Genomic DNA, 18,829 nt, shown 5'->3' on the forward strand with positions numbered 1-18,829 from the left:
ACTGGGCTAATCTAAATGAAAACAAAATATTCTGGAATGATACAAAGCTTGCTTTAGTGATAGCAGATACACATCAACATACCTATTGTTAATTTTTATGAAAATATTTTCACAAGACATCGTGAAATGTTTATTTATTTTATATTCCTCTTCTCTGACATTTTTAAATGTCTGGATAAACTCATTTATAATGTTGGTTCCTTTGGTAACATTCAGTTGCTCGACAGTTTTGAATAGTATTTATGTCCCCTTTCTAAGAGTTCATTATTAAAGTAAAAGCCTGAGCTCTCATTAAATGTCATAGTATGATTTTGAGAAGTGCAAGTTATTAGATATACCAGATAAATTTATCTATGGATTGATACATATTTATATGAGTGTGATTGATTATATATATATTAGTGTTTGTTTGCAGCTATCACTATTCCTTATCAGGAGAAATTTAATTATAAAGTAATTTATGACTATCAGAAGAGGTTCGCGAGACTAACTCCCAATCCTTTCTCAATGCTTTCTCAAATTGTTGTAAACTGCTTGTCTGAGGAAAACTGATTTCGGTCAGACGAAACGTTACAGAATATATTTGTGTTAGTGTGCAGCATGACTCTTGAATTGCATATTAATTTATGACTATCAACAATTTTCAATATTTGCACCAGAGTGGTGTGTTATAATGTCAGAATTATAGAGAATCTTGTCTATGCAATCTTTCCTTGTCTACATAGACACATTCACTCATTGTATTTTCATTTCATCACAGGGTTATTTCAGACAAGGCGTTTCTCTCCAATGCCTGGGTGATTTTTCACAATCCATTGTCTCATTCTCTGAAGGATTAGTTCGAGATCAGAAGAATCCACAATTGCTCAATGCAATCATTGAAGTTTCGTTGAATTCCCCCATAAGAAGTGAGTATTTATGTGGATAGATTTTTAATATTTACGTCAGGGGAGAGGGGAAGCCCCTAATTAAGATGTCTTAATCATCTTCCATGATGGCTATGGGATAGTTAATCTGGTTTCCGTTTCAAATAATTGGACTAGTTCTTATTTTTGTCTGTGTTATTGCAGTACCAATTTCTGAAATATATCTGGTTATTATTATTGTTCCGCAACTAATGAATTGATCAATTCGAATTTTTCAGTGCTCTATTATAGATGGAAGACACTAGAAGGCTATTGCTTTTGTTTTCTCTTTTTTCACATTTTTTTATTTAGAGTCTTGTGAACCCAATATTTCACCCAAAAATTTTGCTAATTTATTGATAGCAAAAGATATCAGGAAAATACGTTAGATGTCAGGGTCAACTCCCATAACCGCCACCTCGTTCAGAGTAATATAAATTGATTGTCCTTCGCCATACCAGAAAAATTGTGTTCTTCCTCTTCTTTCTTTTGACTGTGCTTGTATTTTATTATTTTATTTTTGCTGTAACCCTTTTTTTAGATGATACAATGTTTTCTCTCTACTTTTTATTAGCTACTGTTAGATTTAATAGCGGGTGTCACATCTTGTTAACCAGTATTGGTTTATCACATCTCCTTTCATCCATATAGGCCATATTTGAATTTCTTTACCATATTGTTCGCATAAAGTGTATTTTCTGTGAAAAAAAAAATACTATACTGATTACCCAAAAGAGTGACTCCTCGTGTATGAGCTTGCCCGTAACCTTTGTGGTAGTGAAAGTGTGTGAATCCTCATAAAAAAATCTACCGGTAAATGTTTTTCCGAAATATTCCTTCAAATATCAGATTGGTTTTCTGGAATTTCAACTTGCATTCTAGCTATGTTCATCACCGTAATCTCAATATTGATTATATTTAATGATTTATTTATTTATTACATTTCAGCCTCACTTGAACCAGTCATGTCTCAACTACGTAAGATGCGTCTCGATACCAATCCATTTATAATAACTTCAGTGATTGGTCAAGAACTATTAGCTCACAGCCATACAGAAGATGCTGTACAAGTGAGTATTGTTTGTAATTTATACATATTTTGTTCCTTAATAAGTATGTGACCTACTAAGCTGACTAATCTGTACCAGTATTATTCAAATTCTATGTCACAGAGAAAAAATATTTAAGTAAAAAAGAAAACATGATCACCTTGGGGTAAACGAAAAATGTATTGAGTTTGAAAAGGGAGATAGGAGGTCTACCATACTGGCCTATAACCAGGGGCGCAGCCAGGGGGGAGGTTACATGGGTCGTAACCCCCCCCCCCCTTTGGAATATTTTTTTTTTTTTAATAGTGTTACGTTTACTTGCAATAATTTTATTCTTTGCGTTATCACTTTCGCCCAGCGTCCTAATTTATTATTTATGTTTACGATTCGTTATCGCTGTTACGCGGCAGTGGATCTAGTTGCCAGCGGGGGGTCACGGAAGTGACAATCTACACTAAACATTTTTAAATACAATTGTACTACCTTTCACTTGACACAAATAGCAACGGACGTATCACACTATTGCCGTCAAAACTATTCCACAAGCGCGCTCTCGCCTCGCCACATTCAACGCATCCATACTTTTAATTACATACGTTATCGTTGGTTATCGGCTTATCGCTAATTACGAATTTCAGTTATATAGTGCATCTTTAACAAGCGATGGCACCAGGATCATAAGCAAATAACAAAATGAATTATTGGAAATGTATGGTTCATTAACAAAGGATTGCCAAATGTGGCAGCATCGAAAAAAGGTGTCATAAAATAATATTCAATCTTCGAAAACAAAGCATTGCAAAATAATGTTCAATCTTCGAGTAAAAAGTATCGTAATATAATGTTCAATCTTATGGAAATTTTTTTTTAAAGAATAATGTTCAATCTTCGAGATTTTTGGGTAGCAAACTCGTCCAAGACTCGTTTGGAATCGTCTGTCTGCGAAAAGCAGTTACATGCGTTGTCTTCCAGATCTTTCCAATAAACTGGTAACAATATGTTATTAAATTATAATTAAATTATTATAGTTAAATTATCGCTGAAAGTGAAGAAGCGCTATGCGCAAAATGCAGCTATCACGGGCGCGGGATTTCAAATTCGCGACGATTTCACTTTCAGTAATATAGGTCTCGATGCATTGCAATAAAAATTAGAATTTATTAACAGTTAATTGCAACAAGCAAGAGTTTTACATTGAAAGACGTTCCCAATCAGTACGATACATGAGCTTGTTTTTAAATGATTGTAATCGTTTTATGAAGTTATAAATACGGGAACATCAAATATATTTATTTTGGAAATGGATTGATATTTCGTGACGCACTCAAAAATAGTTTATGAACCATTGGCATTTGGCAAATATCATTAATTTATGCTATTTCCTAATGTTTCATGATTGCTAATATTTCATTCTATTCTTATTTTACATTTTTTGCGGTATTTCAATTAAAATCATGACGATGGCATTTTATTTAACTGTTGACAATGGGGTAATAATCGGCGATTACTAAAAGGTTGAAATGGGACATGCCAAAACAAAATAAACGAATTGACGCCTGTCAAAGGGGGCAGGGTCTGGCGACAAATAGCCACATGTGTCGGTGTTTCTCTATCATCGGCATTTTCGGCATCACTTTGAAACTCTAAAACGCAAGGACACCCCGCGGAGTGAAGACTTTCTTTCGCATAGGGAAATATTTGACTTACGATTGCTGAATAAGCGAAAAAAACAAATGCTTATTTTCTTGCTTGAAACAACGATAAACCAATTTAACCCTGTTGCCAAAAGTAATAGCATGCATTATTAACAAACTGGTAATAATATGTTGATAAATCGCCGCTAAAAGTAGAGAAGCGTTATGTGCAAATATCACAGGAATTTGAATTTGCGACGAATTCACTTTCAGTAATATAGTTAACGACGCATTGAAATGAAAAGTTGATTGATTTTTTTTGACCAAAGAGAATGGTCGGCGATTGCTGAAAGTAGGACATGCAAAGAAAGGCTAATGAGACACAGCGACGCACATGTTGTTTTGCCATCGTCGGAACATCTTTTTAAAGACCTATAAACGCGTTTTTATTTCACCGTAACCCCCCCCTTGAAAAAATCCTGGCTGCGCCCCTGCCTATAACAGAAGGTGTGATTCCATCCCATCAAACAAAGTATCCTATGTTTACTCCAGCAAACTTTAAATTTGATCAATACAGAAATGTAAATATTTACCACATTCCTGGTCTTGTGTATCTGGAATATTTTGAAAGTTCCTACAAACTGAAAACCATAGCAGTCATGACATTAGTATAAATTTTACCAGGTAGAACATGAAATTTATACAAAAATGCTACAAAGGTAGAGAAAGTCAATAAAACTGTTTAAACATATAAAAAATCACAGACTCTCTTCGGGTTAAAATTCCAGCCTAGAGCCGCAGACAAAAAAATATTGAATAGTTAACGTTATCTGTTATGCCCCATTTATTCAACAACAACTAAAATTGTAATTTTTCCAAAAATATTTTTATTCGAGTTGTTTTGAACTTTGTTCTAATCTTAAAGGTCAGTTTCTTTTGTACTATTACCTTTGTTCCTCTATGGCAGGGCTACTCAACTGGCGGACCGCGGTCCGAATCCGGACCTTTCGGGTATTCGATTCGGACAGCGCCTAATTCTTTATTTTGGATCATTAGCCCCACTTTTGAAACTTCCTTTTAGGGTAGGATAGGATAGGATTTACATATTTATCCTGGGGGAGAGGAAAGCCGATAAGACGGCTTATCCATATGGCGAACCACGGCCTCTCGTCCGGTTACCATTCCAAGTCGGGTATGGGATTAGTTATATTGTTTGTTTCCGGAAGCATGGACTTGGTGGTGGAGGAAGCCGTAACCGACCAGCGGTTACGTGAACCACCCAACGACGGCGATTATAAAATCACTTTTATAGATTTGATATATTAAAAGAACTATAACGTCATAATAAACAATCTTGATTAGCTAATAATCATTAGTCGACCGAGGAAGTGTGTGTTTAAGGATGCCGAAATATATTTTCTGGAAAGACCGGACTCAAATAATTTTGAAGTTTTGTATGTGGATCTTCGATAAAAATAGTTGAGTAGCCCTGCACCATGGCAGCGTTTCGCAAAATTTTCCGCAAGCTTTCCAGAGTGTTCTGCGAAAAAGCGATAGAAATTTCAACTGAATTGGTCTTTATTTCGGCGCCTCTGGGTCATAGTTTTTTCTCCCAACTGGCAGCGTGCTATCTAAACAGGGGGGTAGTTACCTCATAATTGCTTGGTGAGAAGAAGAAGTTTGAGAGACACTGCTCCATGGAATAAATAGAACACTTGTAATATATTTCTATTTTATATTATTTCCTCTTCATGACCACGATTCACAGTATTTCTAATACCCACAGCTCTTCTCAAGAACTGTCACTCAGAATCAGCTTAATGTATTTTCTCAGTACCTGATCAGATTGAATTAAATTGGATAGGTATTGATTTTAAAAACTTAATAAAGATAATTGAGATTTCAATACTTACCGGCACCACGTTGATTTGATTCGTTTTTACACATCGGTCGTGTTTTTTATTAGCAGAACTTAGATTGATTCATTGAATATTTACATCGTTGTGAGTTGTGACACATTCTAAATCTCAGAGGTTTATCAAGTGTTTTTCTTTTCAAATTAACAGTTGGTGTTATGTGAGGCTAACTAACTACTTGTATGCCTTTTGCGCAAACAGATTCTTATGGGTATAACGCAAGGATGCTGTAGCAAAATAAAGATGGAGCTGCACACTAACTAAACATATGCAACAAGATTAAAGTAGAATGTCTTCTGTTTGTTTCCGACTCGAGAAACATAAATAAGATAATAATGTTTTATTTGTTTATCAGTGTTCATTTTTTTTGTTTTCTATATCTATTCTATATTAGTGATAATTATGCCATATTACATATATATTAATTTTCATTAAAGCCTTATAAAAGGGACACATTGTCACGTTGAAAATTGGGTTTGCAATAGTAACAATGATCAATGGGATATCAATATTTGTAATATAGGTTTAAAAGATTTTTCTACCGAGGAGTGGAATCTTGATATTCGTCCATTATCGCACAAACTTTTGACTTTGTAAAATTATTAATTATGTTTACCAGGTGCTTGAGAATGCGGTTTCTATAGGAACCAGAAGTCTCAAATTGAAAGGATCTGTTTTCTCTGCTCTTAGCAGCGCTCTATGGTCGCTTGGAGACACAGAAAAGTAAGTTGATTAGTTTATGGCCAATTTATGTTTCACCACATCTGTTCTTTGGTTATTTATTTCTGTCTTGGCTGTGAACTATTAAACTTGTATCAAAGTTAGACTCTTATCACAGGTGTCGCTGCTCGATAACCAACTTTGGTTTTTTGCGTCACCTTTCACCATGAAATGTCATTTTCAACTTTTTTTAAGTTTATGTTCACTGTGAGTGCATTTTCATTTTGGTGAAAAATAAACTACTGACTAACTGACTCACTGAACGAATGAGTGTCCGGAAAATCTGCAGCAGGAAATTTTGAAATAGGGTTAAAGTTGGGGCATGCTCTTAAATAACGAATCTTTTTTAAATAAAAAGATACTTCAAAAACTTAACTGTTGTTATCACAAATAGCCTACTTGTTTTACTGCAAAATGCGACGATTTTTCCCACGGCGAATTTTCCTAGAACCCAACAAATGGCCTTTCAATCGTGGGGCAGTGAAGTTCTTCCAACTATATCAATTAATGGTAGTGAATTATTTACAATGCAGGAGTGTTATAAGACTAGTTTAATTGAATTTTTATTTTTCAATAAATATTCCGATATTTGATCCATTTCGGACATCCCTTACTGAAAAAAACATATGAGAAATAGTGTAAATTCAAGGTTTCATAATCTAAAAATATGCTCATATTGTAAAAAATAAATTGTGCGCTATGTTCGACCAAAGTCGATAATAGTTTGTCGAAGTGCCTGCCGACAGCAAAGGTTCTGAAAACGCCTATTCCCACATCATAAGCCATGACGTGTTTTAATTTCAAATAACATTTATTTTCGAATTTTCTGTTGTTATTTAACAGGAAACCATGCTTTCATTAATGTCTTAATCAGTGTATTAAATAGCAAAGAAAGTCAGTCGTCCACTTCTACCTACCGTTAGGCCAATACTATCAACCCCTTTATGATTACACAAACACGCTTATTATTCAATTGTGACTGAACAAAAGCTTCTTGTGAAATCACAAAATATTTGAAGAATTCTATTATTGTGTCATACATGTTTCTCCCATGGAGTGTCATGTTTCATAAAGAGGTGTGTGCAGAGAGTTAGATCTTCTATGGGTTATCTATGGCCAATTTTATATATTTTGATCTCTCGTTTTAAACTGCCTTTGTGTTTTCTTGCTTTGTATGAATGGCCCTTTGTGTTTAGGAAATATATTAATAAAGTACGGGTTATTTATGACAAAATTCATGGGGCACATGTTTCGGTCATCATGTGGAGTCTGGCTGTCTGGGAAGCGTGATTTCTTGCTATTTATTGAATATGGAATCAATTTTCATTTGTACGTTTGATGAGAATTATCATTATTGGACATAAATTGCATACTTTTTTACCTAAATTTTTCGAGTTCATGATGTTCTTGTTGATACTTAAAATTATCTTATGACGCTTGAAAATAGCCATAGTCCATTCATTCCAGAAATATGTTTCACAATCACGCAAACAAAATTCCAATTGCATTATTGAACGAATCACATATAATTTATGTAATGATCTGTTTGTGGGAATAGTTACATCCCTCATTTCTTGACAATTTTGAAAATCTCAGTTCTAAGATGTGAGGGCAAGTCTCAAGCATTTTACTAATTACACTACTAATTAATATGTAATTAAACATGTTAAAATCGATCTGCTGTCTTTCACAAGATAGAGTGACCGTACTTTTGCCTTTGTGTATCTGTGCAAATATGATCAAGGAAATGAAATTGTATAACGAACATAATGGTATAAATTCAAAATGAATAGGTCTAATGCTCCCAAAATAAGGAGACAGATATGTACCGAATTCAATACCCGAAAAGTACGGTTAAGATTGCAATCCTTCTATTAAATAACTCTGGCTGATAATGACTATACCATTGGTTCTTAAGCTTTTTAAGTTGCGCCCCTTTTTTAGAATTTGTCAAGTCTGGCTCCCCACCTCAAAAATATCTCACTCACGCTACAAATAACAGATAGTAAGTCGAAAGTATGTTTTATTCGAAAATAATGTTGAAAATGCATGGATGGAATCATAATCACTAAACAATAATAAAAATGTAAAATCCAATATAAGGCGGGCAAGATTTAATCCAGGGGTTCCCAAACCAGGGGTCGCGACCCCAAATTGGGTCGGGATGATAAATAGGTAGGGTCGCAAACAGGTCATGGGGTCAGTGGGGTCGCTGAGGTATGGTAGAGGATGGATGTCAAAACATCTAAGATTTGAAAAACCATGTTAAATTTAGCAGTTTGTACCATGGCTTACTGTAAAACAGGCCAATAGGCATCGCTCTATGCTTATGCTATAGAAAATGTAGGTGATTATTGTAACATCACTGTACGGTTTTAACTTATTTTACTCAATACCACCACATGACCAAACCTAAAAGTCCAGTGAAAGAAGCTCTACTAAAGTTTCATGAAAAATATATATATTGACCTGGGGTCGCACTGGACACTTGAAAGTTGTCGTTGGGGTCGTCCTGAAAAAAACTTGCGAACCCCTGATTTAATCTAACAAATAGCTACACGCCCCCTCAAACAATTATCAACGCCCCCCTTGTGAGCACCCCACCGTTTGAAAACCACTGGAATATAGAAATGAAATTTTTCGTTTGACTATTTTCAGAGCAATCCACTACATGAATGAAGATCTGACGGTGTCTAGAATGTTGTCAGATAGCGTGGGTGAATGCCGAGCTCATGGGAACCTTGGAGCTGCTTTCTATTCTCAAGGAAATTTCGATGTTGCGAAAGAAAATCACAACAGACAGCTTGCTCTTGCCCAAACGATACAGGTAATACCAGATGCTTATATTATTGGATCTCCGCTTTGGGAGACTCTTATGATCAGTTTTTCTCTCTGTCTGGATCTGTCCGTCTGTTTAGATGTGTCGTCCAAACGACTGGATGAAATTTCCACCTAGTAATGTGTGTTTCATAGAAAGTCCAGATTGAAGTTTCGCTCCAATTGCAACCACATAAAAAACATGCTTATATTATCATGTGTATGTGTCAGTCAGTAGTTTATTTTTATCGGAAATACAAAAGTGTACAAACAGTGAGGTAAAATAAAAATACTGTATTTCAGCGTGAAAGGAGATGCAATAAACCAGTAACGGTTTTCTAGCAGCGTCACCTATGAGGGAGTCTAGCATTGAATTATATAATAATATAAAAACTTTGAACAATAATCACTAACAGAAGCCCGTCTTTTTCAGCGTGAAAGGAGATGCAATGAACCAGTAATGGTTTTCTAGCAGCGTCACTTATGAGGGAGTCTAATATTGAATTATATAATAATAAAAAAAACTTTGAACAATATTTACTAACAGAAGCCCGTCTATTAAATACGTTTAAGCGACCTGGTGTTTCCCCGTTCGTTTGTGGTAATGGGAGAGAACGACTCTATGCTCGATTGGCGGGGTAACTATGGTAACCGCAGTAAATGGAATAAAAAATGGAATGGGGCTGATGTGTGTCTTTTGAATGTGACAAATTCTTGTCTTGTCTTAATCTGTCTTGTTCAATCCTCTTATTCGCTCATGAAAGAAATTATTGTCCTAAGTCCGTAAACCACGAGTCAAGTCCAGTCTTGAATGGAATTTATGACTCAATGAATTAAGTTGTGGTCAGTTGACAATGAGTTATTTTATTCATCAAATCATTGTTTTGCATCTTTGTTCCAAATTTTCCAATCAGATTTCACACAGTGCATATCTGCTGAATGGAACGATCTTCCCCACACATAAATAAATTCACTCAGAAAATATACAATTTGTAAAAAGTGTGTGGTTGATTTTTGAGCGGTTTCTCCTGGTTATGCATTATACTTGGTATTCGCTATGTTTTATATAAACGCAATCATATCAATCCGTCTCTTTTTTTCAGGATGATAGAGCAATGGCATCCGCGTTCAGTTCACTCGGACATGTTCACACTGCTTTAGGTGACCACCAATTGGCAGTAGAGAGTCACAAACAAAGTGCGGCTATTCTACGCAACTTGAAGGACATCACTGGGTGGTGTCGACAGCTTGGGCTCATCGCCACTGCTTATTTAACCTTGGGTGACCTTGATAGTGCCCTCCAGTGGCAATTGGAATGTTTGAGAGTGACAACAGATGAATTTGATTCAGATTCACAAGATGGAGCAAGAGAGGAGGCAAAAGCCAGGGTGGATCTTGCAACTGTATATCATAAAATGCAGAAGTATGTTTAAATTACCGTAGTGTAATTAACTTAACTTTTCGTATTTTTCAATAATCTGTTGGTCGTTCATGGCTTCCTCCACCATAAAGTCCATGCTTTGGAAAACCCAATAACTGACTAACTAATTCCATACCCGACTTTGACTGGTAACCAGATGAGAGGCTGTGGTCCGTTTTATGATTAAGCCTTGTTTTCGACTTTCCTCTCCTCGAGAGAATATGTGAATTCTATCCTAAAAACAATACTCTGTTTAAAGTAGCCTTTGGAGGATTTAAAAATATGACTCTGTCTCAAACCTCAATGAAAACATGCCAAACTCTTATTTGACATCTGACCCTTTATTCCTACTTGTAACTTTTGATGGGGTATATGTTAGTACAAAATGTTACAGAACTAGAAAAAAATAACTAGATAAACTTTTCTAATTAAAATCCCCATTTTAACAATGAAGTTAAATTTTTCAATGAATCCATATTTTTATAGATATCCTGAAGAGATTTCTTGTCTTCAAAAATCCATTGAAATAAGTCGAAGTATCGGTGATAAAGAATCTGAATCACAAACACTTTCATCTCTTGGTTATATTGCAAGACATACAGGTGAACGTTATGTTATATATTACTTTCTTCCAAATTCTAAAGAATTTGATTGTGCTGAACAGCATTGTTTGATACATAAGGTTTACTGTCCTGATAGGCTTTTCCTATTTATCTCATGAGAAGGGTAATTAATAAGTATGAGGAGTTTCTTATATAAAGTCTTGGAAATTTCTAAAATTACAAAGGGGAATTCATCGATACCATATATTGTTTTAGCCCTTACAATTGTATTAAATGAAGTAAAAATACTTGAACAATTATTGATTAAAAATTACAAACCTGGTTTTTGGTTAAGATATATTGAGAACTGACTTTTTACCAAAATTGAAATTGTAAAGAGACTTTATTGACAACCTGTACATCTAGTGCACTATTCTGGTATATTTAAATCGAATCCAGAATCCTATTCTGTTTTTATTGTTATTCAAATATGAGAATTCTCCCAACACATTGCTGGGCTAGAATTGTAAATGTATTACTGTATCTGTATTTACCGTAATTAGAAATGCCTTGAGAATTTGATTTATTTGATATCAAACAGGCATTTTCAGGACAATGTAATTTAAAAATTGCAACAATAATTGTTCTGCCTTGAACTGTTTATTAAAATTTATGTGATCTGATCCCGTAATACTAATATAAGGTAAATTGGGACACGCATTCCTCTAATAGTAAACTGATGAGATACAAAATATACTGTTACTCATGCTTTTTCCTGGAAGTTGTATCCAAGCAGCAGTAATGTGAACTCTAAATTGCCACCTTTTACACATATTTATTACAGACTTTTGATTTGAGTCTCACACAGTACGTTCACACAGTTTCCCCACAGTGAGATATGCTATGCCAAGTTTTGCAGAATTTGGCCCTCATTTTGCTACCAAGAAATAACACTTAATTATAATTTCTATTAATTAATATAATTATTAATATGATTTTTGTTCTTAATTTTTCCTATAAATCTCTTTCTATATTTTAGGTGATATGCAGAAAGCTCAATTATCCTATGAAAGGCTGTTAGAACTGGCTTTATCCGGTAATAACCAGTCTATGGAAGCAAAGGCTTGTGCCAATCTGGGAGTCATACACCATCAGGTAGCACTTCTTTATCAAACAAGCTGTAGCAAAATTCTAAATCTATACTTGGAAAATAGTTTCTTCGTTTTTATATAGGCATGCACAATTTCAGTTTTTTTTACCTGTAGCCTTGAGCTGTGGAGTCGTACAAAATTATATCCAAGTACGAACTCCAGATAGTTTAGAAAAGGGTTGGCTCCTATATTCAGGTTTGAACAAAACTAGACTCCAGTTCTCTAATTGAATCTGGACTACAAAAACTTTGGCACATCGTGCTGAGCACTAAAAATACGCTCGCCACATGCTTCTAGATTGGTGACCGTACATTTGAACCCACGTACATTTGAACCCATGCGTATATCCACGGGTTCAATCTATATGCGGGTGCTAAAACCCATGGGTTAGGGTTAGTATGGGTTTAACTATCCGTGAAACAAAAAAAATTCCATAGGTGCAATAGCATACAGGTGCAATTGTCATGGGTTCAAATGTACGTGGGTTCAAATGTAATGGAACCTTCTAGATTACCTTGCTCGGGTTCGCAGGTTCGAATCCCATGCAAGAATAGTTATGAGCAAGAGGATTGCTGGACTCCTCGCCACCACAGGGTGTTTCACGTAATTACAGGTTGGTTACAGCTTCCTCCACCATCAAGTCCTGCTTGGAAAAAAAAAACTGGCTAATCCCATATCCACATTGACTGTTGAGAATGCAGTTCATGCAACAGATTATTAAAATCTTGACTATATATGAGTTAACATTGAATATTATTCCAGATTGGGGATTACGAAATGGCTCTGAAACTTCAAGCTCGCAATCTTGAGTTAAGTCTTGAATTTCGTGACCTTTCGTCACAGGGTCGTGCACATGGAAATATAGGAAATGCATACAGTGCTATGGGAATGTATGAACAGGTAATTTTTAGGAATATAATTCGGATTTTTTTTAACCTGTTTGCATTCATTGAGATTCATGGTGTTTTCGCATGCAATAACTAATAGTTTGTCCCTGGCATAATCATGTCGCCATCGTGTTTTTTAATGGAAAGCGATTTAACAAAAATTGGCTATTTTGAGAGGCTTTGCTGTGAGTCCAATATTGCTTGTTCCGGCAATTTTCAGGGTGACCATTATGACCGATATCACACGGAACATATTCCAGAGAAAACATAGCTTTTGTATAAAGTGTTCTGAGAACTTTTGGGTACAATCATACACAAACAGTAGTTTAATTCCAATGCTTCCCAATTTGGGTTACAGATAGAGCTCTGCATGCAAACGATAAAATTAAAAAAAAATGTCATTAGGGTCTATATATCAAGACACTTTAGACCTCTAATTTTGGCCGCAACTGTTAATTGTCGCAAGATATACTTGGTGTTTGTTTTGTTCTCATCATATGGCGTGTGAAAAAAACTATGTGCTTAACTATGAGCGCTGTAGTAAAAACAAGTGAGATAAAAAGAATATATTATGTTTGCTGAAGAGCACACTACGTCACCTTTCAGAGCATTTTAACACTTTGTATAAGTATTTTTTAGCAAACGAGTTCACAAGCTGTTACCTCGTCTAATCTGTACTGCAGTGCAGATCTTATTTTCCTTTTTCATAATTGTTGTATCCAACCTTATTTCCTCATCAACAGGCAATCCAACATCATCTCAAAGAATTAGAAATCTCCAGTTCATCGAAAGATAAATCATCAGAATGTACAACACATGGGAATCTTGCTGTCGCATACCAAGCATTGAATAATGATGAAAAAGCATTTTATCATTACAGGTATATTTAGTAATATAGCATTCAGTAATTGGTACTCTTGTAGTGTGTGTACCAGGTTAGGGTTAAGGCATAATTTTATTCCGATTTTTCTCATTTTAGTTCCATTTCAAGTTCGGGGACTGTCTGTGTTAAAAAAGTGAATATACACCCTGCTCATAGGTTTCAGTCTCTTTACACAACTTGATGTAATGTAGGCAAACAAAATTAGTTACCTCCATATTGGTACACATACTTTTGGGGTGCCCAGTATTTAGTTTTCATTATTTTGAGGGGCCTGGCACTGATAAGTAATAAATATGATATAATACCAATGTGATGTAATAATACCAATAATACTAATGGGTACCAAGCTTTCTATCACTACAGGTATGTTCTGTGTGTTTATTGTTTTAATATAAAGTTTTAAAGCCATTCAGCATACTTTCATTGGAGTCAAAGCTGGAATCGTATTTTTAAATCAAAATTTTGAATTCTCGGTAGAAGGGTTCAATAATGAGGTTAATTAACCAAGCAACCCTAAAGAGGGCTGTTAAAGAAGGCTTAAAGAAAGGTATGCTGAAGTCTTTGTAATTAAAATTTTTGGCGCTCCAGAAGCGCCAAAGCCGAGAGCGCCGAGAAATCAATATGTTTGTTGTTATAATTTATTAGATTCTCCCCACATTAATGTTGGATGTTTTAAGTCTACTTGTCCAAATCTCATTTTGAGCAAGCATCGCACAAAAACTTAAACTTTTCTTTTCACAGTTGTCAGGCCAAACTCTCAACTGATATTGGAGACATCACAAATGAAAGTCGAGCTTACATGAATCTTGCCAACTTCCACAGCTCGAGGAAAGAATACAGATCAGCAATTGATATTTACAACAAATACCTTTTTATAACAGAAAATAACGGACTTGATAAACCAGCCGGAGTTGCAAAGGCGTTTTACAATGTCGGTTTTGCATATTTTTCATTGCGAGATTATGCCAATGCCATCAACTCATACGAAAAAAGTCTCAAGATCTCGCTGGATATTGAAGATATGATAAGTGCTGCAAGAGCATACTGCAATTTAGGCCTCGCTTGGAAATCTTACGGGGATACTACAAAAGCCCTCGAGTGTCAGAACTCGTTTTTAGCGCTCTCTAATCAACTGCAAAGTGCGAGGGGTGTCTTCAAAGCTCTTGGAAATCTGGGAGATATTTTCGTCAGCTCCAAACAGCCTGTAGAAGCCTTAAAATATTATCAGCAGCAATATGAGCTTGCGCAACAAGGAGATGATACGCTCCTGCGAGCGCAGGCTTGTGCTGCTTTAGGTTCTGCGTACCGTGCCATGGGAGATTTCCAAAAAGCACTCGAGTTACATTCTGAGGAATTACAAATTTATCAACAATCAAAGGATGCGAAAAGTGAATTTCGAGCTCACGGACACTTGGGGACAGTATTAACCTCACTTGGAGAGTTCTCTGGCGCTTCCAAGTGTTACGAAAATCAGTGTTTTGTTGCAAAACAAATGAACGATTTGAATTTACAATCAACTGCGCTTGGGAACATTGGCATCACATCGATAAATATGCAAGATTATGAAAAAGCAATAGACTTTTTCGAGCGCCAACTTTTAGTCGTTAAAAAGATGGAAAGCCCGAATTCTGAAAAAGGCAGAGTCTTGTGTAACATTGCGGACTGTTACGAAGCTTTGGGGAACTATAATGAGGCAATCACACTCTTCGAAGAATCACTAGAGTGTGCTGTGGAGTTAAAACAATCAGCCCTGTTTGAACGAGTCTATCGTGGACTATGTAGTGCCCATAAACTTACTAACAATCCGCAAGAGGCGTTTAAATATTGTCAACTTCGAATTAAATCTTGCCAAGATCTCGGCAATGTGGAATTACTGGCAGAATCTTATGGCGAGATGGGATATATTTTCACAATTCTGGCTGATTTCGAAAACGCACTTTCTTGCTTGAAACTTCAAATGAAATACTCAGAAAAATTTGCTCATATTCGAGGCGACGCTGCATGTGGACTAGGAAGTGTTTACTTGATGTTAAAGCAATATAAAAAGTAAGTTTTTGATTGAATAAGATTTAAATTTATCTTCTGGGAGAGCTAACAGGATGTCTAAGTCATATCTATTTAATCTTTGTTCCTCTTATAGTTTTGAGTTATTTTCCTGATAGTCCATGTCTCATTAAAGCCTGTGAAAAGAATATTCAGCATTTCGAAATATAGAGCCTGATTCTTTTGGATGTTTTGTTACCCTATGAGTTGGCTTGGGGTTCTAGCATTGGGCTCGTGTGGGTCTATGTAATATAGAATAGAATGTGTCCTTGGTGAGAGTAATGTTTGAAAATCGGCTTATCTGCCGAACCACAACATCTTGTCTGGCTAGCAGTTCATGTCGGGTATGGGATTAGATAGCTGGCCCCTGAGAGCCCAAACGGGCAAGCATATCCCTAAATCCATACATTAACTTCGATATGATCTTGATATTTTATGCAGAGGGACGAAAGCCAATAAGACAAGGTATCTCGTTCGGTTACCAGTCCGGTTTGTGCCAGTCTTATCCAGTTTTTTGTTTCAAATGCATGGACTTGATATATTGGATGACTCTCAACTTAGAATGATCAACTTTCAATTCTCAGCCTTACTTTGAAATACTGTATCAATCTCTCTTTCAGGTCTCTTGTATTTCATCAACTTGACCTTCAAATCGCCCTTGATGCCAACAGCGTTCCATGCCAAGGTCGAGCACATGGTAATCTCGGTGCAGTATATGAAGCAGTACATGACCACCTGATGGCAATAAAGCACCAAGAACAACACCTCTTCATTGCTGATAGCTTAAACGACCCGCTGGCGAAGTTAACCGCGCTGCGAGGGATCGCACGAAACGTGTTAAGACTTGGCTCAAATCACCAAAGAGCTACGTTACTCCTACAACAGGCATTACTGCTTGCCAGAGAATTAGGAATGAAGGTGTGTTGATTTTTACACAAAAATTTGCTCATATTAATTTGCATCTTCCACCTGAAGTTGTGAAAGGCTATTTTTTTTCATATAATCCTTATTCACATTGTCTGCTCTGAAGAAAGACTGATATTCCTGTCCTTTGTATCCTGCCTTATAATATCATATCACATAAGAAGGTGCTCCCGTAGTATGTGTACCAAGTTAGAGTTCGGCCATAACTTTATTCCGATTTTCCTTATTTTTGTTTTAATACGAGTTTGGGGACTGTCTGTGTTAGCCAAGTGAATATACCCCTTGCCCATAGGTTTCAGTACCATTACATAACTTGATGTAAAGTAGGCAAACAAAATTGGAATCATGGAAAAAGGAGACATTTCATATCAATATATTATTTACACTGCATCCCATGCCTTTTGCTCTGAACAAGGCTCTGTGGAAGCAGCCACAGTTATATAAGGAGCTGCTATAGTTAGTTTCCAGTTTTGCTAATTTATTACATTCTGGGTGAAGTGCCAGACATAAGATATTGATAATCGTCAATGCCATCGTAGTTAAGTCTAGCACTTTAACCCTGACATGGGCAAACTGTGGCCCACAGGCCAAATCTGGCCTATCTGATGCTGCCACAACCAATGGCACACGTCTTATTGTTTTTCACTTTTGCTTCTGTAACACTGTAAATATTGTTCATACAATGTAACTTTTTACGTTACACTCACATGGCCCGCCAGGTCTAGGTAGGCAACATTTTTGACCACGAGTTCAAAAACCTTGCTCACCCCTGCTTTAACCCTTAATTCCACACTTCCAACACAAATACTCATTTCTCTTATATTTTATATTCTGTATATTCTATCAATTTTTACCAGGAAGATGAAGGTCGCGTCATACTTGATTTAGCATTGGCAGAGTATGTTTGTGGAGATTTGAGCAATTGCCAGATTCATCTTGAGGAAGCAATGAATATATTGATGAAGGAATTCTGGAACTCTGGAGTTTTAGGTAAATAGGATGATAGATTTAGATTTGAATCGGGTATCATCTGAAATGTCGCATTATAATTAAAGCAATGATAATCGGAATATTGGTAGCCAGTCCGAAACCAGGGTATTCCGAGCCTTGAGGATTCGAAATTTGAAAAATATAAGGTAATAATAAAGCATTCTACTCAACAATTCAATTTGCGAGTCATAACTTCCGCAACTGACCTTTTAACAGAAGATTCGAGAAAGGGGTCAAACGTCACAGGTCAGTTAACAAAAGGCCGCTGATATGTGCAGAGCTTCTATTTTTCAAAGGACCAGAATCTTTCTGGTGTAGCATTGTCTGCTCAATTTTTTAAACTCTGGGAATGAAGTGCACTTGCAATGCTAACACAGTTATTTTTTCCACTAGGCCAGTGGTTCTTAAACTGGGGGGCGCGAGATGCTCACAGGGGGGCGCAAGAGGTCACAAAATTTACATGTAACAGCTCCTGAAAAGGTCTCCGCGTTTGTTAAAAATACCGGCTTTTTCGTGTTATAAATTTTTCTGTCTTGTAATAACTACAATAATTCAAAATATCTCTCTATTTTAATTCATTTGTTTTCAAGGTAACTCGCGGTTGCGGCGACTCACGACAAAATAAACTCATGACCTATCTAAAATACCAAATAAAGTGTGATCAACTGCCCGATTATATTTAGTTTTATATATATTGCACTCGTTGTCGTCATTAGAAAGATCTGGTATAATATCCCAGAAAGTTTATTTAATTAAAATACATGTAAAGTATATTAGTAGATGAAAAATACATATTCATCGAAACGAAACCCCCGTGGTACGGCTTCTGAGTCGGTCCTTGAGATTACGCCAGTCGTTAAAAGAGCCGACTTTTTCAACAGATATGTAATGGTTTTTCTGTTGAATAAAATAATCAATCCATGGTCGATATACTTATTTAAAACAGTT

General features: G+C 36.0%; 1 protein-coding gene across 1 annotated transcript in view; it reads left to right on the plus strand.

The window, feature by feature from the left end:
* LOC120344400 (uncharacterized) overlaps positions 1-18,829 on the plus strand; it is a 32,918-nt gene that overhangs the window by 2,782 nt on the left and 11,307 nt on the right. Inside the window, exons 3-14 of the mRNA XM_039413607.2 lie at positions 761-908; positions 1,854-1,975; positions 6,124-6,227; positions 8,883-9,051; positions 10,145-10,464; positions 10,948-11,063; positions 12,043-12,158; positions 12,917-13,054; positions 13,785-13,921; positions 14,666-15,970; positions 16,588-16,885; positions 17,749-17,881. Of these exons, the coding sequence (XP_039269541.2) occupies positions 761-908; positions 1,854-1,975; positions 6,124-6,227; positions 8,883-9,051; positions 10,145-10,464; positions 10,948-11,063; positions 12,043-12,158; positions 12,917-13,054; positions 13,785-13,921; positions 14,666-15,970; positions 16,588-16,885; positions 17,749-17,881 (3,106 nt within the window). The remainder of the gene's footprint in view (positions 1-760; positions 909-1,853; positions 1,976-6,123; positions 6,228-8,882; positions 9,052-10,144; positions 10,465-10,947; positions 11,064-12,042; positions 12,159-12,916; positions 13,055-13,784; positions 13,922-14,665; positions 15,971-16,587; positions 16,886-17,748; positions 17,882-18,829) is intronic.

This window comes from Styela clava, chromosome 5 (genome assembly GCF_964204865.1).
Source record: "Styela clava chromosome 5, kaStyClav1.hap1.2, whole genome shotgun sequence".
Classification (NCBI taxonomy): domain Eukaryota; kingdom Metazoa; phylum Chordata; class Ascidiacea; order Stolidobranchia; family Styelidae; genus Styela; species Styela clava.